General features: G+C 36.7%; 1 protein-coding gene across 1 annotated transcript in view; it reads right to left on the reverse strand.

Annotated features, from left to right (window-relative positions):
* Positions 1–1,554: 1,554 nt before the first annotated feature.
* Positions 1,555–23,237, reverse strand: part of CFAP43 (cilia and flagella associated protein 43) — a 101,093-nt gene continuing 79,410 nt past the window's right edge. The window contains exons 28-38 of the mRNA XM_032609327.1: positions 21,823–21,942; positions 18,674–18,781; positions 17,025–17,111; positions 16,249–16,337; positions 14,425–14,638; positions 13,216–13,328; positions 11,609–11,768; positions 6,891–7,055; positions 3,570–3,650; positions 2,217–2,370; positions 1,555–2,029 (exon numbers count right to left, since the gene is read on the reverse strand). Of these exons, the coding sequence (XP_032465218.1) occupies positions 1,863–2,029; positions 2,217–2,370; positions 3,570–3,650; positions 6,891–7,055; positions 11,609–11,768; positions 13,216–13,328; positions 14,425–14,638; positions 16,249–16,337; positions 17,025–17,111; positions 18,674–18,781; positions 21,823–21,942 (1,458 nt within the window). The 3' untranslated portion in view covers positions 1,555–1,862. The remainder of the gene's footprint in view (positions 2,030–2,216; positions 2,371–3,569; positions 3,651–6,890; positions 7,056–11,608; positions 11,769–13,215; positions 13,329–14,424; positions 14,639–16,248; positions 16,338–17,024; positions 17,112–18,673; positions 18,782–21,822; positions 21,943–23,237) is intronic.

Consider the following 23,237-nt stretch of genomic DNA (forward strand, 5'->3'; position numbering starts at 1 on the left):
TTTCCTTACCATTCCCACCACTGATCACTATACAGGTGTTCAATTATGGTACTATCCTGGCAATTTATAAATAGAAGGTTTTAAAACTTCTAAATTTTTTTTTTCTAAATAGAATGTTTTATAATTGCTCTCTTGCTTTACCTACACCAGTGTACATTGGGTATGGTGTTACTAATTAAACTTAACATTTAATTCACAAATTGCAGAACATTGAGACATTGACACCCTTTGGTGATTGTGGTTAATGATCCCAATGGTATTACCTTGGAATGCAGCAGTCCACAGGCTATGGAAAGGCAAAGCAGTTTTCTGAACAGTTAATCTTCTCATTACTTATTTATCATCATCTACATGAATAAAGTGATAAACTATTTCATGGAAATGTAAGAATTCTGATCACCAAATTCCTTTGTGTGTGTCTGTGTTTCTCCACACCAAGCGATTCTCAAAACACCATCTGGATGTCCTACAATTCAACTAAATTCTGACACATCTATCTGGAGACAGCATCAGATTCTACAAGTTAAGGGCTCAGACCCACAAGACCGCCCTCCACTTCAGATGCCATTTGAAAACCCAGATTGTTACCTGTGCTTCTGACCGGCTGGCAATAAATCAGAGGTTCCCAAGATTCCCTCCTTCCTTGGGTTCAGTTAATTTGCTAGAGTGGCTCACAGAACTCAGATAAACATTTTATTTATCAGATTACCATTTTATTATAAAAGGATGTAACTCAGGAACCTCGGGATGGAAGAGATGCTTAAGGCAAGTTATGGTGAAAAGCTCAGAGCTTGCTTGCTCTCTCTGGGCACACTCTCCAAACCTTGTCCTTCTGGGCTTTTATGGAGACCTCATTACATAGGCACAACTGATTAAATCATTGGTCATTGGTGATCAATTCAACTTCCAGCCCCTTTACCCTTCCTAGAGGTGGGGGTGGGGGGTGGGTGTGTGTAAAGGGTGGGTGGGTGGATGGGAGGTTGGGACACAGGGTTGGTTCTCCTCGAAAACAGCCCCCATCCTTACGTGCAATCCAAAAGTCACCTCATTAACATAACAAGACACCTGTACCTCTCTCATCACTTAGGAAATTCCGAGGGTTTTAGGATCTCTGTGCCAGGAATGGTGTCGAAGACCAAATATATATATTTCTTATTATAAATCACAATATCACAATGAGAAAATGCTTTTTTCCTGTTTACTAAACTATCGTGTGGGGCACAAAATTAAGTTCTGTTGCAATATATATGCACATAGAAGATTATGTCATGTTTATGTAGAACGTCTATGTAGAAGAAAGTATGTTGTAATTTACAAATGATTTAGGGCTTGGCAAAAGTAAACAATTCACCTTGTTCCCATTGGTAGGACAGGGAATAATCTTAAACATTCTATTAATTTTTTTTCTGATGATAGAGAAATGCTTACTGAAGAAAATGGGAAATATAGAAAAGTATAAAAGATAAAAATCATTCATAATCTCATAACATTTCTGGTAATTTTATAAAATTAGAAATACCAGTAGTGGCTAAAAATAATTTTTTGTCTTTAAGACTTTCTATATTTCTACTGTGAAAATAATTTTTGATCAAATTAAGACAATAAAATAGATCTTGAATATATTCTGAGTTAAAATCGTGTTCATTCTTGAATAAAAATCATTCGTGTTACTTCAGACATTTATTCAGGCAGGACATTTTTATAATGACTAAGGCTAAAATCAATCAATTTGCTATTAAAAATATGCCACTAAGAGGAGACTCTACTTAAATTTCCTTATATAAGAGAGACAGAAATCATTTTAACCAAATGAAATTATTTTTAAAACGACTGATTTGGTCTTATGTTTCCCACCAGCATTTTTACATTTGAACGAGAGCAGGAAATGTTTTCATCCTTAATCTTTCAACTTCAGCCTGTAGTATTGAAATCTGCTCAGCTTGTTCTTTTGAAATTTTTGTTAACTTTTGCTGTTGTATCATGTTTTCATATCGTTCTTTGGCAATCTTTTCACAAGTCAGTGTAGACCCTTATCCCAGAAATGAAGAAGAAGGAATTATTTGGATTATTATCTATACTTTTAAATACAGAAACAGCACTCAGAATCAATTAAACATATGGAACAAATACTGGTAGCTTTATAACCACTGTACAGATTTTAGGAATTATGATCACTTTTAAAGAAACTGACAGTTGATTAAAGAAAAAAATCTTACCCACTGCATTACAGATGTCTTTTCTCTCTGAGACAGCCACCAGTTCTTCTCGTAAATTGCAGCTTAGGGTATAATTTGCTACATCTTTTTGATTGCTGTACCTTCTCAGTTTTTTAAGCAGCTTTTTGCAGTTTTCCACATTCTTTTTGTGGGTCTGAAATTTTTGTTCCCATGACACCCCACAGAAATAATTTTGAAAAAAATATATTTTATAAAGACATTATTCTTAAAATTTAAATACATTGTCATCATTAGGACATCTTACCATCATATCCCTAGTACCTAGCATAATACCTGCACATAGTGGGTACTTAAATTATTTGTTGATAGATAGAATGGTATGTTAATACACATTTTAGAAAAATATTTGTATATTCTTAGAAATAAGAGAAGATTTAAAAAACACATAGCCTTGAGATTACTTTGTTTCCATCTTATATATGTTAAACACTCAAAACTGAGCATTGTTAGGCAATTAGGGTAAAACAAAGCCTTTACAATACAAAGGAAAGACTATCAACACTTCTACTACATAAATCTTACATAACCTAATGTGAAACAGGAAATTCACATACACTCTGATATCTCCCAAGGGGTTAATTCAAATGTTAAAAGAAGTGCTTCACAACCTAAATGACTGACAGATGAATGGATGAAGAAGATGGGGTACATATATACAATGGAATATTGCTCAGCCATTAAAAAGAATGAAATAATGCCATTTGCAGCAACATGGATGGACCTGGAGATTATCATACTAAGTGAAGTAAGTCAGACAGAGAAAGATAAATATAATATGATGTTGCTTATAGGCAGAATCTTTAAAAAATGATACAAATGACTTATTTACAAACAGAAACAGACTCCCAGACTTAGAGAACAAACTTATGGTTACTGGGGGAAGGGAGAGAGGGATAGATTGGGAGGTTGGGGTTGACATATACACACTGCTATATTTAAGATAGATAAGCAACAAGGACCTACTGTATAGCACAGGGGACTCTGCTCAATATTCTGCAATAACGTAAATGGGAAAAGAACTTGAAAAAGAATAGATACATGTATATGTATAACTGAATCACTTTGCTGTACACCTGAAACTAACACAACACTGTTCATCAACTATACTCCAATATAAAATAAAAACTTTTTAAAAAAAGAAGTGCTTCAGGCTACCACATTGGTTACAATTGCAAAGACACCACTTAGAGACCTCTAATTACATCCTGAATATCAGTATAAAAGAGCAAGATTTTGGTAGGTTCTATTTGAATTCATGATTTGCAAACTATTACTTTGTTTAAATCATCCACAACTACTGGAATTATAATGATCAGTATCCTTGAGACCTACCTTATCTAAAACAGTAATGGTTTGCTCCATTATTCCAATCTGAATGGCAATCATAGTCTCATAGTTTGGTTCATTTAGGTACTTTAAGAGGAAAAAAAAAAACCCACAATGTATGTAAGGATATTTTTTTCTATTTCTTTCAGTAGATAATTTTATAAAGATTATCTTAGTTTTGAAAGTTACTGTTTCTCATGAAAATTATCTATCCAAGTTAGGATTGACTTGACTCTAGTGTCATGCTATTTACTTATATTTGACTATTGATACACTCATCTATATACTAATAGTTACAAATGCCTAGAGTTTATCTTCTCATTCATTCATTCACTTACTCAACTCACCAAATATTTATTGTGTCTCATTTGAGAGTGTCTCATTAAGTCCCATATTAACTATATCCCAGTTAAAGATACTGAGGGAGATAACAAAGATAGATAACATGACAGAGACTTCAAGAAAAAGAGAACGTGTAGTATGATTAGTTGCCAGAATGTATGTAAGGTGACATGCAAATTAAAAGGTGGTTTGAGTTGGGCCATGGTTTCTCTGAACTGGGGAAATCAAAAGGCTTTATGGATGAGGTGGTATTTAAACCAGACCTTGAAAAATAGATAGATTAGGGATGTGAAAAAAAAAATGCGGAAAAATATAGCAGGTAGAAGAACCAGTATAAGCAAAGGCACAGAGGTAGAATCCTGGAATATAAAATCAGTTTGGTTTGAGAATACTGATGTGTAAGAGCAACAGTGGGAATGAATTTCAAAAGATAGTTTGAAGGACATGGAACGCCACTTAAGGATTTCAGAGTTCATGCGCCAGGTAAGAAGAGGAACTTTAAAATGTTTGAGCAGAGTAGTAATGTTATTAGACCTGAATAGGAATGTGACAGCAGTATACAGTATAATTAGAAGAGAAAAACCCAAGGTCAAGAGACTAGTTAGGAGATTATTATAAAATACTCTAAACCACTGAAAAGGAAGGACTGAAGCAAGGTAAAGGCAGTGGGCATAGAGAATGAGGGAGTAAATGGATAAACTAGTCAAGACTTGGAAGACAAGGGAAAGAGCAGAATCAAAGAGGACAACAACTTTAACCCTGAGTGAATGGCTGAAAGAACAGAAATAAGCAAAATAAGAAGAGGAGCTGTTGGGAAGTAGGAAATACAGAAATAGAGCTTGAGAAAGGTCAGGTTCAGAGAGCTTAGATTGGAATTGGAATTTAATTGGAGTCCAGAAAGCTTGGATGAGTCTTAGCAGTGATCATGAAAGTCAGAAAAAGAGAAATCATCAAAGGAGAGGGCATGGAAAGAAACACAGAGCTGAGGGCAGAATCTTAAAAATAGCTATCCTTATGTACAGTGGAGAAAGGACAGCCTCTTCAATAAATGGTGCTGGGAAAACTGGACAGGTACATGTAAAAGTATGAGATTAGATCACTCCCTAACACCATACACAAAAATAAGCTCAAAATGGATTAAAGACCTAAATGTAAGGCCAGAAACTATCAAACTCTTAGAAGAAAACATAGGAAGAACACTCTATGACATAAATCACAGCAAGATCCTTTCTGACCCACCTCCTAGAGTAATGGAAATAAAAACAAAAATAAACAAATGGGACCTAATGAAACTTCAAAGCTTTTGCACAGCAAAGGAAACCATAACCAAGACCAAAAGACAACCCTCAGAATGGGAGAAAACATTTGCAAATGAAGCAACTGACAAAGGATTAATCTCCAAAATTTACAAGCAGCTCATGCAGCTCAATAACAAAAAAACAAACAACCCCATCCAAAAATGGGCAGAAGACCTAAATAGACATTTCTCCAAAGAAGATATACAGAATGCCAACAAACACATGAAAGAATGCTCAACATCATTAATCATTAGAGAAATGCAAATCAAAACTACAATGAGATATCATCTCACACCAGTCAGAATGGCCATCATCAAAAAATCTAGAAACAATAAATGCTGGAGAGGGTGTGGAGAAAAGGGGACACTCTTGCACTGCTGGTGGGAATGTGAATTGGTTCAGCCACTGTGGAGAACAGTATGGAGGTTCCTTAAAAAACTACAAATAGAATTACCATATGACCCAGCAATCCCACTACTTGGCATATACCCTGAGAAAACCAAAATTCAAAAAGAGTCATGTACCAAAATGTTCATTGCAGCTCTATTTACAATAGCCAGGACATGGAAACAACCTAAGCGCCCATCATCGGATGAATGGATAAAGAAGATGTGGCACATATACACAATGGAATATTACTCAGCCTTAAAAAGAAATGAAATTGAGCTATTTGTAATGAGATGGATAGACCTAGAGTCTGTCATACAGAGTGAAGTAAGTCAGAAAGAAAAAGACAAATACCGTATGCTAACACATATATATGGAATTTAAGGGAAAAAAATGTCATGAAGAACCTAGGGGTAAGATAGGAATAAAGACGCAGACCTACTGGAGAACGGACTTGAGGGTATGGGGAGGGCGAGGGGTGAGTTTTGACAGGGCGAGAGAGAGTCATGGACATATACACACTAACAAACGTAGTAAGGTAGATAGGTGGGGGGAAGCAGCCGCAAGGCACAGGGATATTAGCTCGGTGCTTTGTGACAGCCTGGAAGGGTGGGATGGGGAGAGTGGGAGGGAGGGAGACGCAAGAGGGAAGACATATGGGAACATATGTATATGTATAGCTGATTCACTTTGTTATAAAGCAGAAACTAACACACCATTGTAAAGCAATTATACCCCAATAAAGATGTTTAAAAAAAAAAAAAAATAGCTATCCTTAAGAGAAACAAAAGAGAAATGAGGAAAAGAGGCAGAGTGGTCTGACATGTTGGAAGAAATACAGGAGAAAACAGGGATGATTAAAGCCAAAACAATGGGCAATTAAGAATGAAGATGGATGGACTTCCCTGGCGGTCCAGTGGTTAACACTCCGCGCTTCCACTGCAGGTTCGATCCCTGGTCAGGGAACTAAGATCCCACATGCCACGCGGCCAAAAAAAAAAAGATGGACAAATGCTACAGGGATGGTTATGACTGGGAAAGGGACCACTAGATTTGACAATTAGGAAATTCTTGGTGAACTGCAAAACAGAACTATACTACCGAATGGGTCACAAAGAACCAGAGGCAGCAAATGTAAACTACCAGAAGAAACAGACAGAATTCATAGTCACATTATGAACTACTTCTGGCATAGAACATGCTTGACATCACAGAGGCTTCTTATTAAATACTGGTTGAATGAATGAATACATTAATGAATGAAATTAAAATTATATAGTGGGGGGCAGGGAGAACTTACCTTTTGACGATCTCTTGAGAAAAACAGCATCTGAATATCCCGAGCCTTCTGATTTAGATCTTCCATTTCCATCTCCATTTTCTTATGTTCCCACTCGATCTGAAATATTCCTTTGTGGACTTCTTTACTTTCCATCATGCTAGCAACTTTCTTTTGTCCTTGAGTCTTAAAGAAAAAGTACATTCCGATATTCATATAATATGATTCTGCATACAGGATACAGAATATTTGAAGCTGAATGCTTTTCTTAGAAAACGCTTGGAATGCAGAGATAATTCTATCCTCTTTCTTAAAATGTAGTAGATATTAAAAAATTACTTGTGGGCACAATCTGATCACTATAAAGCATGGTAGTTACTGAACAGAAGGGATTATAAGATACATTTGAATGGCATAGCCAATTTACTTTTATGTCAGTGATTAGGCAGGAACTCCTCTTGCCATCACCAATCTACCAATCTGTATGGGTTTATACCCCTAGTCTGCCCTGCTTTTTGACACTATAGATAAAGGATTGTAATTTAATGCAGCTAGGCACAGCAGTATCTTGTTGGTAGCTAGTGGAAAAGCAAAAAAATTCAATGGGTTAAATATGATATTTAAACACCTAGATGTTTTGTACTTCATTTCAAATTGCCTACATGAAGTTCAGGAATATTTTCATGGAGTTGTTCTCCCAGATTGCTAACAGTGAAACTACTATGTCTCTAAAATAAATTTGTATGTGAGCTCCATCAGTTAATGTTTTATATTTTTCCTCCCTTCTCCTTCAAGAACTTAGCTTTTCCAAGTTCATGCCACTAGACTATACCAACTGCTACTCTTTCTAAAAATTATTTTCATCTTTTGGTCACTGCTTGGCCTCAGTTCCTTGAATTTCCCACTTTCAATGCTCTTTTCTCTATCTTCCTCAGCCACCCAGCTCCCATGATCATACCCTTGATCTTGCCATCGCCAGTTCCGAAATCTTAAGGTCAAGCATTTCTCTGGAGCAGTATTTCCCAAATGTGGGAAGTATTGCCCCACCAGGGCACATTCAACTATGTCTGGGGACATTTCTGGCTGACATAACTGTAGGGGGGCATTGCTACTGGCATCTAGTGGGTAGAGGCCAGGGAGGCTGCTAAACTTCACACAATACACAGGACATCTCTCCCCGACAAACAATCATCCAGCTCAAAATGTCAGTAGTGCTGAGGTTGAGAAACACTTCCGTCGAACTACCACATCTCCTCTCTCCTTTCCTTTCAGTCAACTTTGTCATAAGATTTATTTTATAGTCCTGGTCTCAACTTCCTCACTTCATATTGTTTCTTCAGCCATCACCAATTGAGCTCCTGCCCCAACCCTCCACTAAGACTGCTCTTGTCAAGTAATTGACATAGTGCATGGTTCCCTCCTCCTCGGAACTGTTTCTCTCATGGTTTCTAGGTTCCCTTCTATCTCACTGGCAGCTCCTTCTCAGTCTCCTCACTTAACTCCTTCTCTGCTAGATCTTTCAGAATTGGACTTCGGGTGTTGGCCCAAACACCCTCCTCCTATCTACCCACTTCCTACGTGGTCTCAAGCAATCTTGTGGCATAAATTATCTATATGCAGATATCTCTATATGTAATAATCCATATGTAGTTAAATATATGTGATCTACATATAGGACACTCCTAAATATGTATCTCAACCCTGAATTCTGGCTATTAGATATTTCCACTGGGTGTTCTATAGGTATCTCAAATTTAACAAAAGCCAACATTCTTCATCCTATGTCCCCAGCCAAGGCTACAGCTCCTCAGTCTTTCTCATGTCAGTGAATGACACCATCACCTTCTCAATTGCTCAAAAGCCAAAATATTAAGATTTATTCTCGATCCTTCTCTTTACCTGACCCTTCACATTCAGTCCATCAACAAATCTGATGGTTGTTGCTCTTACCCTAACAACAAAAATTGAAGAAGAATTAAAAACTTCCTGAGATAAACAAAAACTGAGGAAGTCCATCGTTACTAGACTGCTCTACAAGAATTGCTAAAGGGAGTCCTTCAAGCTGAAATAAAAAGCGAGTAGATAGTAACTCAAAGCCAGAAGAAATAAATAAAAAACAACCTAAATAAAAAATGTAACTACATAGGTAAATATAAAAGCCAGTGTTCTTGTATTTTTGTTTGTAAGTACTCTATTTTTCCTGTGTGGTTTAAAAGAAAAATGCATAAAATAATAATTAAAAATCTATGTTAATGGACACAGAGTATATAAAGATGTAATTCATGATAATAATAACATACTGGGGGAGAAACAGAGCTCCATGGAAGCAGAGATTTGCATACTACTGAAACTAAGTTGGTGTTAATTTGAACTAGTCTGTTATAAAATTAAGATGTCAATTGTAATTCCTAGGGGTAACCACTAAGAAAGCATACGGAAAAGGAAAGGTATAGGGAAAAGGAAAAGAGAAGGGGATCAGAATGGTACTCTGCAAAAAACCCCAATTATATACTAAGAAAGCAATAACGGAGGGACTGAACAACCACAAAATATGACATGCAGAAAACAAATACCAAAATGGCAGCAGTAAGTTCTTCTTTACCAGTAATTACGTTCAATGTAAATGCATTAAAGCCTACAATTAAAAGGCAAAGATAGACACAATGGATTAAAAAAAGATCCAATAATATTCTGTCTAGAAGAGACTCACTTTAGATCCAATGACACAAGTAGCTCAAAGGTGAAAGGATGGAAAGATATCTTCCATGCAAACTGTAACCAAAAAACAGCTGGAATAGTTATACTAACATCAGACAAAATAAACTTTAACACAAAAATTGTGTTTTATATGCTGATAGAAGGCCAATCCTTCAAGAATATATAACAATTATAAACATATATGCACCTAAAAACAGTTTCAAAATATATGAAGCAAAAATTGACAGAATTGAAGGAGAAATAGACATTTTAATAACCATAATTGGAGACTTCAATATCTTACTTCCACTAATGGATAGAACAAGTATAGTTCAATATAGATCAATATAGAAATAGAGGATTTGAACACTATAAATTAATTAGACATAAGAGACATATACAGAATTCATCACTCAATAACAGCAGAATACACATTATTTGCAGGTGCAAATGGAACATTCTCAAATACAGATCACATGTTAGGCCATAAAATGAATCCTAATACATGTTAAAAGATGGAAATCATACAAAGTATCTGCTCTGACCACAAGGGAATGAAACTAGAAATCAATAACAGAAAGAAAACTGGAATATTTACAAATATGTGGAAATTCAACACCACATTATTAAATAATCAGTGAGGTCAAAAGAGAAATAAGGGATATTAGAAAATACTTTAAAATGAACGTAAGTGAAAATGTAACATACCAGAACTTATACAAATCCTTCTCAAACACTTAACAAAAAATTGAAAAGGAGGGAATATTTCCAAACATTTTATGAGGCCAACATTACCCTTTTGATTATCAAAGCCAAAGACACCACAAGAAGAGAAAATTACAGGTCAATATCCTTGATGAACATGGATGCCAAAATCATGAACAAAATATTAGCAAATCAAAGTCAACAGTACATTAAAAGGATCACACACACACACACACACACACACACACTCCTAGACATATGTTCAAACTGCTGAAAACCAAAGATAAAGAGAAAAATCTCAAAGGCAGACACATTATTTTAAGAGGAACAAAGATTAAAAAAATATAGTAGGCATCTTGTCAGAAGTTCCGTAAGCCAGAAGAAGATGAACACCTTTAAAGTGAAAAGAATGAGAGGGAGAAAGAAAGAACCTGTCAATCCAGGGAACCCAGCAAAATATCTTTCAATAATAGAGGTGAATCAATTTCAGACAAGGAAAAACAGAGAGAATTTATTACCGACAGACTTGCAATTCAGTTGTTAAAAGAAGTTTTTTAAGTAGAAGGTATATAATACAAGGCAGAAACTTCAATCTATACAAAGAAAGATCTCTTGAAATAGTGAAATTGGAGGGGAATAGAAAATGCTTTTTTCTTATTTTCATCACTCTAAAAGGTAACTATCTATAGCAATAATAACTATCTATAACAATAATAACAATATATTGTGGGTTAAGAGCATTTATAAAAGTAATATGTATAGCAACATTAGCACATAATTCCCAAATAGCACAAAATCCTCAAATATTTGGAAATTAAATAACACACTTCTAAATAACCCATAGTAACTTCTAATAGGAAGTTACAAGGGAAATTAGATAATATTTTAAATGGAAAGAAAATAAAAATACAAAATATCAAAATTTGCAGAATGCAGCTAAAATAGTGCTTAGAAGGCAATTTATAACATTAAATGTTTATATCAGAAAACAAGCAAGGTCTGAAATCAATTCTCTAAGCTTATCAAACTTATCATTAGGTGAGGAGATTGACTCTAACAAAATAATAGTATGTATATTAGGATGAACATTTAACTCCGTGGTCCTGAACTTCTTTTACCTTAGAATTACCTGGCAAGCTTTTAAAAAATATCCATGCTTAGGGGTGAGGTCTGGACACGTTTGTAAACTTGTTCAGGTGATTCTAATGTAGAGTCGGAGTTAGCAACCACTGGTTCAACTGAATGAAAATGATTTACCATAGAAATGGGAGAATATGAAAAATATTTGGTACAGCAGGTGATATGTTGGTTTTTTCTCCTTAAAGCATGATAATTACCCGAATCACAGAATTCAAGTCTTCAATTATGTTCTTGTTGATGAGGATTGCATCAGAATAATCCAGCAGTAACTGGAAATTCTCCAGTTCTACTTGCCCTTGTTTAAGGAGGATTTGGATTGTCAAATTCAACTGGAATTTCACTTTGTCTTCCTGTAATCTAAATTGAAAAAGACTTTAAAGTAAGTAGTTGTAATACATTTATATTCCAAATTTCATCTATCATCTGATATATAAATTCGATAAAATATATCTGACATAAAAATTGAATATAAAATTCAAAATTAATTTTCCTTAAGTTGAAGGAAAACATGCTGGAGATTCATGTGGAAAATATTTTCCCAATGACAAGCTTTCCTAGAGGTCTCTATGGTACCTCTTCTTACTGATGTGGAATTACACTTGGGCTGCTCAAAGAATGGTATGGACAGAAACACATTCATAAAGTTTTACTTCATGATTAAGAAAAGATTAATATGGTTTTGAATGTAAGTGGAAAAAATAGAGATGCTACCAAATAACAAATCTGTTAAAGTTCTGACTTTGTATATTGATCTCTGACATTATATTAACAATGGTTAATCTGCATACTACTTATCAAATCTATTTTTAGGTAATTCATATTCCTACTTATCACCTAGATCTGAAAATGATGTTTAATGATGAATTTGGGAACATCAGAGAAGTATTTATCAATGTGGCTGTAAATATGGCCAAAAGTGAAGCAAGGACTTAAAACAGTATCCCAATTACTCTGGAAAATACAACAAGCTCCCTTGAAGAAAAAATATTAGCTGCTTAGGCCTCTACATGGAAATTTCTTGGATATCTACTTAATTTTCCACACAGTTTGCTTGTGTGGCTTGAGCTTAAAAGTACTTACCAGCAGAAACGTGTTCTTTGTATTTTCATGTGGAAGGAGATTAAAATAAAAGATTTTCCCCAAGTTTGCCTATTTGATTAAGTCACAGGAATGTGAGGTATAGTATAGGGAATATAGTCAATAGAACTGTCACAACTTTGGGCTTCCCTGGTGGCGCAGTGGTTGAGAGTCCGCCTGCTGATGCATCAGCTGCATGAGGATCCCACATGCTGCAGAGCAGCTAGGCCCGTGACCCATGGCCGCTGGGCCTGCGCATCTGGGGCTTATGCTCTGCAACGGGAGAGGCCACAATGGTGAGAGGCCCACGTACCGCCAAAAAAAAAAAAAAAAAAATTGTCATAACTTTGTGTGATGATAGATGGTAATGACCTATCATGGAGATCATTGAGTAATGTATAGGAATATCAAATCACTATGTGTGCATCTGAAACTAATTTTGTAAGTCAATTATGCTCCAAATTTTAAAAAAGGGAAAAACAGAAATTGAAGAGTAAAAAAAAACTTGACCATTTACAGTAAGAACAGTGGAGCATGTAGGCAAATTTCTGAAATAAGGTCTTATGTAACAAAATGCACTTTCTCAAGGAGAAGTTATAAAGCCATGAATATAGGTAAGCCAGTGCCAGCTGAAAACCAGTGAGTCAGCATTCTCTCCCCATGATAACACAACCTAATTTAGCCCTAGATTTTGAATAAATGAACATGAATGAAAGGTTCAAATTACAGGGTGAGCTCACGGGACACTTTTTCAATTTCATGTTGCACCTTCTCATCATCCTCAGTTCTCCTCTGGAGGAAAGCCACCATTTCTATTAAGCCAGCTGCTTTCTGCTTTACCTGAAGAAACCAAACCACCAACATCTCAGAACATACGGAGCTTTAGAAATAAAAGCAAACTAATTTTAAAGAACTTTAAAAAATATACATCTTTTAACTTTGTTACAAAACCTTAACAAGTTCAACTTTCTAAGAAATAAACAAAAATTTAAATCCTGCCATTATGTAATATAAGAAACCCAAAACTTACATGGTACCTCCCATGAATAATCAGAAAAGTATCAAATTTGCTTCTCACTGAAAGACAATACGCAAGCAACTAGAATTTTTCATATATCTTATCATCTTAGATAAAGTTTTACAATCATAGATACTTTAACAAAAATATGACAGCCTGACGCATGTGGCACACAATTTAGGTAACTGGTGGCAGGGCCGGGGGGCAAGGTGTGGTCAAGAAGCAGCAAGAGGAAGAAGTCTCTTCCTAATTAAACACACTCTCAAATTGCTACCCTTTGTTACATTAACAAAATATTCTAGCAAAACTATAATGCTGATTCTGGTGAAATATAATTCTTCTATGCAAAAAGGGATGGGGACTACTCAGGACCAGAGCAGACAGGAGAAGTTGTATCTACAACAGTGCTGTCCAAGAGAAATGTCACGTGAGCCATCGATGCAAGCCACATATGTAATTTAAAATTTTGCAGGAGCCACATTATACAAGTGAAATGAAACAGATGAAATTAATTTTATTATCTTATTTAATACAATATATCTGAAACATTATCATTTCAACCTGTAAGGAATAAAAAAATATTAAGACACTTTCCCTTCTTTTTTTCATGCTAAGTCTTCTAAATCTGTGTGTATTTTCCAGTTACAGTATGTCTCAATTAGGACTGTCCACATTTATTTCAAGTAAAAAATAACCCCATGTGGCTAGTGGCCATCAATTTGGGTCTACAAGTACTTAGCCCTCAGTAGGACTGATGTTAATATTTTATTTCTTTATCATTATTATTAATATTACTATTACCCTAGTGCGAAAACCTAAATAACTAGCTTTTCTAGAAGCACTGACCACCATAAACTATATATTTCATACTAGTACACTAAATGAAATGAAATAAAATAATAAAATGTTATTATATACTTTCTGTTCATTTTCCACTTTCGCTCGTCTGGTCATGCAGAAATGTTCCCAGACGGAGGGGTCCAAGCCTTGTGGCATGTTATTAATACTGTCCAAGTCATCCATGGCTTTCATTAACTGGGCAAAGGCATCCTTATTCAATTTCCCAGATCCTGGTCGCTCTCCAAAAGGCACAAGACTGGTCGTATCTGAGTGCACTTTTTGTTTGTGAATCCTGGTATTACCAATAAAAGCCCATCAACCTTTCACATTCTCACATACAAAAAAAATCACTGTTAAATTAATGCAACCCTTAGCAGAGGTGTGATACCGCAAGACAGTTTCCTGTGGCTAGTGGGTGGATTACCCCAAAGAGAAAAGCACCCACTTGGACCTTCTTCCATCCCCTCTGGATCCCCAGACATGACCTCAGCTGGACTATAGATGTCCCCAGTTTCTGTCGGCACTGGCAGTTTCACCTGCACTAGAAAATGTCTCCCTTCTGGGCATTTTAAGCAGGTAAGTAAATGCCTGAGGGAAGTGTGGATGTCCCCTGGTTCTGCCCCATACATCCTCTGCTGGTATCCTTGTTGCAGGTGAGTAGCCTGGAGAATGTTCAGCTATATGTGCAACTGGAGAAGTGCCTCTTTTTATCTACATTAATGGATTAGTTTTGTTTCCCTGGCCTGCAGCTGGGAAGAGAAGGGTACAGAGATTTGTACCAGGCACTCACTCTCAAGGTGCTTTACAATACGTCGTGAAGTTACTATTGTTATCCTCTTTTTCTAGATGAAGGAAGTGAGGCTCTGAGAGAAGTGACTGGCCAAGGCCATAGGTCTGATAGATGTGGAGTTAGGATTTAAAGCTAATTCTGTTGGACAATAGAGTTTATGCTTTTTCCACTGCTGCCTCCCAGTATATGGGAGGTCTCACTTCTTTCTTCACAGGCTTATGTAACTCACTCCTTTAAAAATAGGGAAACAAAGACATAAGGCTTGCTCTAGACTGAATTCCTCAGGTTGCATGTAACCTGTCAAAGGTGAGAGAATGAGTTTGCATCTCAGACACAAATGAGCCTATATCTTTGTGACAAACTCCATGGTTCCTACATTATGTCTGATTAAAAATTATGGAAATCTGAATTGATAAAAATCTGTGAAATGTAGTTCTAATGCTACTCTTGGTATACAAATCAGATATTTTAGAACTCTTCTGATAATGGTTATTTTCAATCATTTATACTGGCATTTTTCAAACTTTATCTTGAACACAAATCACATGAGATGCTCCGAGGAAAGGGTATTGGTGGTCGAATAAGTCTGGAAAACATTTCCTACTCTATTTCTTATACTTGGGGATGCAAAGGCTACAAAAAGTTCTGAAATGTTCTTCAGTAAAGAAAATCTTTTAACTTTATCTTTTTCAACCCAGTATTTCCTTAAACTTATTTTGTCCTGGAAGACTATTATGTGTAATTCCAATTCATACGGCAAGGGACTCATACTTGCTGGAACACATCTTGGGAAAAACAGTTTATAAATCTGTCTGCCATCTGTGTCTTATGAGGAACTACTTTCATGTATAAAATAGAACCTATAATAGCACTATGATTACTTAGATACTTAACTATTTTTAAATAGTAAAAAAGAAATCCTTAGTCTTCATTGCCTACTGTAAGATATAAGAATGATCTTTAACAAACTGAGTTATGATCAAGACACTTGAACATTTTCACATAAAAGATGTTACATTGAATATTACAAACTAATCGGGAGAAAAAGCTGACATCTAATAACGCTTACAAATTTTTTTTCTCAAAAACATGATAACAAAGAGGAAACAAACCTTGGTCGGCGTTTAAAAAGTTTGTAGAGTATATCCACCTGATGACTGGGAATTTCAGAAAATTCCTTTTTAAAGCTGCGATCTAGAACCTAAGGGAAAACATATCATTGACAGGATTGTAACTTTTTTCAGAAGGCTTTTATTTGTTGACAATACTCTTTAAAATATAGGTTGTGTCACTTTGATTTTAAAATTCCATGAAAACTTGGTTTATAACCTTGTTAGAGGGTGACCACTCACTGTGCAAGGATTTAACAAAGATTTACTTTGAACAAGAAGCACCTCAGTAAATTTAAAACATTACTTCATATAAGAGGTCTTAGAAATCATTCAGAACTGAAGTTTCACAAAATGATATTTACCTGTAAAACATGCAAGTTACCTCTATTTTATTCCATTCCGTTCTATTCTATTCTTTTGTTTGCTTTTCTATCCTATTCTTTTCCATTATAAATCTGCTGATCATAGCCTACTAAGTTGATTTCATAACCAACTAATGGGACTTGCAACCTGAAGTTCAAAAAGCTCCAAAGTCTACATGAGCTCTCTCTTTTTTGTACAAGAGAAAGCTTGAACGAGAGAAGTTTAAAAAAATTTATTTTACACAGTGATTTTTAGAAATACACAGTGGCATAGAATGAAGTACACCCGTAACTGTGAATTACAGTAGGAGAAAAATCTATGAGGAAATTAAATTATATCCCTCTTAATCTTCCCCAAATCCAGGCAGCAGCAACTCTATTGCATTAGCGAGTGGGTGAGACAACAGCTCTCACTTTGTCTTCCGCCAGTAAGTTGTCGTAGTGTTCCTTGTACATATCGAGGTCTTCTCTAGATTTCCGGATGGCCTCTGTAGTCTGGCTCTATAATAACATCAGGAGTAGAAGATTGGAACTGGAGATTTTTCAGGATAAACAAAAATATTGGGGATACTGAAAAGAACAAGGAATTCCCTAGTACAAGATAAATGTGAAGTGAAGTATCGATTACATATAACATTCACAGAAAAAAGTAAACTGACTGGAGACTGAAAGGACAAACATCCACTCACCTGTTTCAAAGGGTAGCCAGCTCTGTATGTGAGTGTGTAAGTGACTAGGGAGCACACTACACTCTTGGCAGGGCAGTGTGGATGATGAAATTGCACAGGCTTGGGAGTTGCATGGACCTTGGTTCTGAGAGACTGAATATATAAATGGACAACGGCCAGACAGTATATAAAGATAGAGCCCTGACCCATAACCTACAACCAGCCAGGAGGGGAAACCACAGCCTCTGCAGCGATCGGCCCTAAACTGCCAGGACTTGGTCAATAACTTTCAGCTTTCCTAATTTTTGCTACCATTTTCAACTTAGGACCAACCAGAGAAAGCCAAAGCTCCTTCCTAAACCAAGCACATAGGTTGCCAAGCTTCTAATTAACTTGCTCCAGGCTTCTCCATGCCAACAACTTTGAATTGGGGAATAGCTGAAGCCCTCTCTTCTATTCATCATGAAGCTTTCTCATCCCCTGCCTGGCTTTGAGTGTCTGCCAAACACAAGTGATGGTGGCTGATTCCCATACTATACCAAGCTCTGAATAAATAGTCTGCTTATTCTCATTTGGAGAGTCTTTATTTATATCTACAGTTCCAATTTCTGGTGTGTTACACACTAGTGAGTGACTTAGCCTGTTTCCAGTCTCTCTGAGATGGACTCCTCATCTACAAAAGAAATCCCATACTCTGTAGGGTTGTTATGAGTAGGGTTGTATTTAGAAGGTGCTTTGCATATGCTCTTTAACAGCCTCTTGGCAACAATAACTACATATGTCATTTGATACTTTATATCATTCATAAATGTCATTTATTAACACTAATAAAAGCGGACATCTTTTGAACATCATCATGTGACATGTATTTTGTATTCATTGTCTCTTTAATGAAACATATCTATTCGTGCTCCTATTTGAGATTTTCAAACTATGACAGCTTTTCATTCTATAAGCTAACCCATTACTTATATATTTAGTGAAACTTAGGGTGCCAAAAGGTCCAGAGAGAACAATATTCCCTAGAGAAGAGCTTGAAAATAGCTTTAAAGGTTATGTGTCTTGTCCAAGGTCCCATAGCTAGTCAGTGGTTAAAAGTGGGCCCCTTCAACCATGAAGCCACATGGCCTCATTTTATAAACCATATGTCATATGAAAGTTACACAGTTCGTTTGACTAAATGATTGCAGACGCAGAATCACATAACTTTATGAACAGATTGGAGTGGGCACTTTCATCTGACCCTGGGGCAAAGTCCCAGACAGGGAGCCAAGGAAAGCACACAGTTGAGTAGGAATGTAGAAGGAAGGAAGAGGCTAGGCATGTGAGCTCTCGTTAAGAGGGATCCCCTTTGTCAGAAGATGCTTGTACTCAGGTATCAGACACTACACTTACTTTCTCCTCCTGCTTCCTTGCAAGGTAGTTGTTCAGGAAGGCTTCTCTGGAGCTTATTTCTTCATCCAACAGTAAGGAAAACACAAGGTTGATTATTTTCAATTCCTCCTGCAGAAATATTTAAAAAGGGGGAAAATGATCAATATGCCTACCTTTGAAAGGATTTCCTATTGAGGGTCACAGACTTGGCAATCATCAAGCAAGTTTATGACATACAAGCAAGAGAAATTCTTTTTAAGAAAAAGGGAATATAAACTTGCAATAACTGCTCAGTTGTTTTTACCTTTTTCAATTTTCATTGTAAGATAAAACACATACATAGGAAAATACGTAAAACAAATGTATAGTTGAATGAGTTATTATAAAGGCAAAACACCCTTGTTATCACCACTCAATTAAGAACTAGAACTTTACCACTTTACCAGAGCCCTTTCCATGTGTCCCCATTCTAATCTCAACCCCGATAATAACCATTGTCCTGACTTTTATGGTAATCACCTCTTTATGTTTCTTTGCAGTATTATTACCCAAATATGTATCTCTAGGCACTATTGTATAACATGCTGGTGAAAAAACTGTCACATTTTAGAAGTCTCTTATAATCCACAGGTTCCCTTTCAGCCCTTTCTTTTCCTCACATTTATTTGCAGTTATCTGTAGTTTCACCTAGTCTGGGTTTTGCTAACTGCATACTTATGGCAAGTTTTTCAGAGTCCTTTATCCCATGTATTTCCTGAAAATTGGCAGCTGAATCAGAGGACAGATCAGACCTATGTTTGATCCTTTTATGAAGATCATAAAGGATATTGTGCTTTTTGATCAGGAAACAGGTAGTATCAAGTTGTCTTTCTTTTTGAGATGTTAGCAGCTGTAGATCTCAATGCCTGGGTCCATTAATCCACTGGGAGCTGCAAAATGGTGATGTTATATTTCTATCATTCCTTTTTCACTTACTGATTGAAATCCTCTTATAAAGGGCCGCTTCTCCCTATCTATTTGGTTACCTAGCAGTGTAGTTCATACAGGAAAACAGTAAATACTTGACACTTTCTCTTTATTAATTTTTAGATAATAAATTTGTTATCCTTTGATGGCATTTTTATTTTTAAAATATCACACATTCATTAATCTAACAAATTTGATAGGTTTCAGTTAATTGCAATTATTATTATCGTTGAATCTTAAATTGTCCCATTTAGGGGAACTTTTTTTTTTTGCAGTACGCGGGCCTCTCACTGCTGCGGCCTCTCCCATTGCGGAGCACAGGCTCCGGACGCGCAGGCTCAACGGCCACGGCCCACGGGCCCAGCCGCTCCGCGACACGCGGGATCCTCCCGGACCGGGGCACGAACCCGCGTCCTCCGCATCAGCAGGCAGACTCCCAACCACTGCGCCACCAGGGAAGCCCTAGGGGAACTTTTAAAGTTGACTCCTGAGTCCTTTTGATGTTACTTAGTAGTCTTTGATAGTTTCCTCATTGTCTTGTATGAAAAGATGTTCTATCTTTTTAAAATAACAGCTTTACTAAGATGTATTTCACGATCCATACAATTCACTCCTTTAAAGTCTGTAATTCAATGGTTTTTAAAAATCAGATTCCCAGTTGTGCAACCATCACCACAATTTTAGAATATTTCATCACTTCTAAAAGAAATCCGTTAGCAGCCATTTCCCATTTCTCCCCACACCTCCCAGAGGTCTTCATGCCTCCACCCAAAGCAACCACTAACTTTAACTTTCTGTCTCTATGGATTTGCCTATTCCGGACATTTCATATATATGGAAACATTCAATATGTGGCCTAGAGTGTCTGGCTTCTTTCACTTAGCATGTTTTCAAGGTTCATCCATGTTGTAGAATGTATTATTACATTCTTTTTGTAGCTGAATTATATGCCATTATAGGGATAAACCACATTTTATTTATCCATTCATAGTTGTTGGACATTTGGATTATTTCTACGTTTTGGCCATTATGACTAACGCACTCTTAAGACTAATGCTGGAGCATTCATTCCCAATCTCCCCCCACCTAACTACCATATGCATACATCCCCTCCCTGCTGGGCCAGTGATTATGTTCTTCTATCTGTGGCCACGATAAGTGAGGAACAGCCCCTCTCCCATGGCTACGGGTCTTGCTGGGTCCTGGTAATAGTGCCCTTCCTTTGCCTCTTTAACTCTAGGGATGACACTGGCTTCCCATCGTTTCTAGTCTCTGGCTGTTTCACCATTCTTTACTGTTTCTCTTAACCCTGCCCATACCTCAGTGAAGAGTCCCTGCATTACCTCTCTTAAACGTAACCCTTTCAGGGTACCATTCCTATTAGGACCCTGACAATACAGACATCCTCCTGGAGGTTCCTTAACCTCTCTCATCATTTTTGGTTGACCCCTTTGCTTTGGTGAGATACATCTTCCATTAGCTTCCAGAGAATGGGTGCATATAAATTTTTGAGACCTTGCATTTCTCAAAATATTATTCTCCTTTCACATTCAGTTGATAGTTTGGTCAGGTATAGAATCTAATGTTAGGAATAATTTTCCCTCAGAATTTAAAGCCTTCATTCTTGGTCTTCTTGCTTCTAAGTTATTGTATGCTTCATTTATATTCTTACTGCTGAATCAAATTAAGTCAGATTTTTCATCTGATCTTTTAGGGCATGTATATTATTCATTCATTCAACATACAAGATGAGCCCAGCCCTTTGCTAGTTGCTGGAAATACAAAAATGAAAAAGACAGACTCGGTCCCTACCCTCACGGAGCTTATAGTCTTGGGAGCATTAAAAAGTGATTCACAATAAATTAAAATTCAGTTGTAATAAGTGATAGGAAGTAAAAGAACAGAGTATATAACAAGAAGACCTAACCTAGTCTGGGACCTGACAGATGAGTAGATGTAGCCCAGGAAGCAGAGAAGTGGGCAGAGTCTTACTGACGCGCTGGGAGGAAGGAGATGTGAACAGGAGGCAGAGAACTCAGCATGGCAAGTGAGGGGGGCGCCACAGATGAGGCTGGAGCAGGAGTCACGGCCTTCGAGTGCAGGACCTGGATGCCAGACAGGGTGTTGGTCTTTGTCCTAAGAGCAATGACAGGCCCTGGAGGCTCCTTAAAAGAACAAGTCATATAAGTAAAGCTTTTATTTACCTGGCTGACAGCCATCTCCGCCCTCACTCTCCTTTCAAAGAGTCTTTTCAAATGTTCATCAAAATTCTGTGTGCTTTCTTGAATAGAGTTTTGAAGTTTCTTCATTTCTGTTTCTAATGACTAAAAGGAAATCAACAGCAAAGTTAACATTTAGGAACATCAAATGTTCCTAGGAAGTGGTTGTTTACATTTTGCTAAAACAAAGGGGCAGGTGGAGGGCAGGCCTCGTGAGGTACTCTGGGCTCCCCCTTTAACCAGAGATGTTTCTGCTGGGTCTGTTATATTGTGAATCTGAGATTTTTGCTTAAAAAAGATTACACTGGGAAAAAAAAAGTTAAAATCACTGATCAGGGCTAATGATGCAAGCAGACAGAGGTCCAGTAAAACAAATTGCAGCAAAGTTTTCCAGAAAATTCTGACCCTCTATACAGGACAGAAATTTCCAGGCACACAATCTGGCCCTAAGAAATCTTGGTTTGTTTTTTTAAGTTATGAATACAGTTGGTGGTTGAAAAACGTGGGTTTGAAATGTGTGTGTCCATTTATACGCAGATTTTTTTTTCAACAAATATGTATCACAGTACTACACCATCCACGGATGGTTGAATCCACAGATGTGGAGGGCCAACGGTAAAATTACACTCGGATTTTGGACTGTGAGGAGGGTCAGGGCCCCTAAGCCTGAGTCATTTAGGGGTGAACTGTATATATACATATTTATGTTATTTATACTCTCTCTTGTTTTCTGTATGTTTTCTCCCTCTAAATAGTTCTACAACAGAAGGAAAAAGTACCACCTCCTTCTTTAAAATTCCAACAAGACTTAGCACTAAGCACACAGTAGGTAAGTGGAAAGATATAAATTTACATTTTTAAAGAGAATGACATCTGCAGATCAATCCTAGACATACTGTTACAAACTATTTTTACCTTAGAAATTTTCGGCAACTTTTAAATTTTGATATAACTTCAAATTTACAGAAAAGATGCAAGAATAGGACAAAGAATTCTCATATGCTTTTAACCAAATTAATCAACGGTTAATATTCTACCCCATTTCCTTTATCGCTTGCTAAATCTCCCCCCCTTCCTCTCTCTCTCTCTCAACCATTTCAGAATAAGCTGCAGACACTTGAATACAGGCTAGTAATTTTGGGGTCTGCCACTCAGGTTAGGTCTGTCTGGCGTTTCCTATGCTTAGACCAGCATGTACATTTCTAGCAGGAATGCTCCACAAATCATGTTGTATCCTTCCCAGTGTACCACTTCAGGAGACACAATGCTGCTTCATTTCACTTTGGCTGATGTTAACTGTGATCACTGGTTTAGGTAGCGTCTTCTAGTTTCTCTATTGTACCGTTCCCGCTTTTCCATTTGTAATTGATTTGTGGGAAAATACTTTGAGACTATGTAAA

Source organism: Phocoena sinus, chromosome 16, assembly GCF_008692025.1.
Source record: "Phocoena sinus isolate mPhoSin1 chromosome 16, mPhoSin1.pri, whole genome shotgun sequence".
NCBI classification, from domain to species: domain Eukaryota; kingdom Metazoa; phylum Chordata; class Mammalia; order Artiodactyla; family Phocoenidae; genus Phocoena; species Phocoena sinus.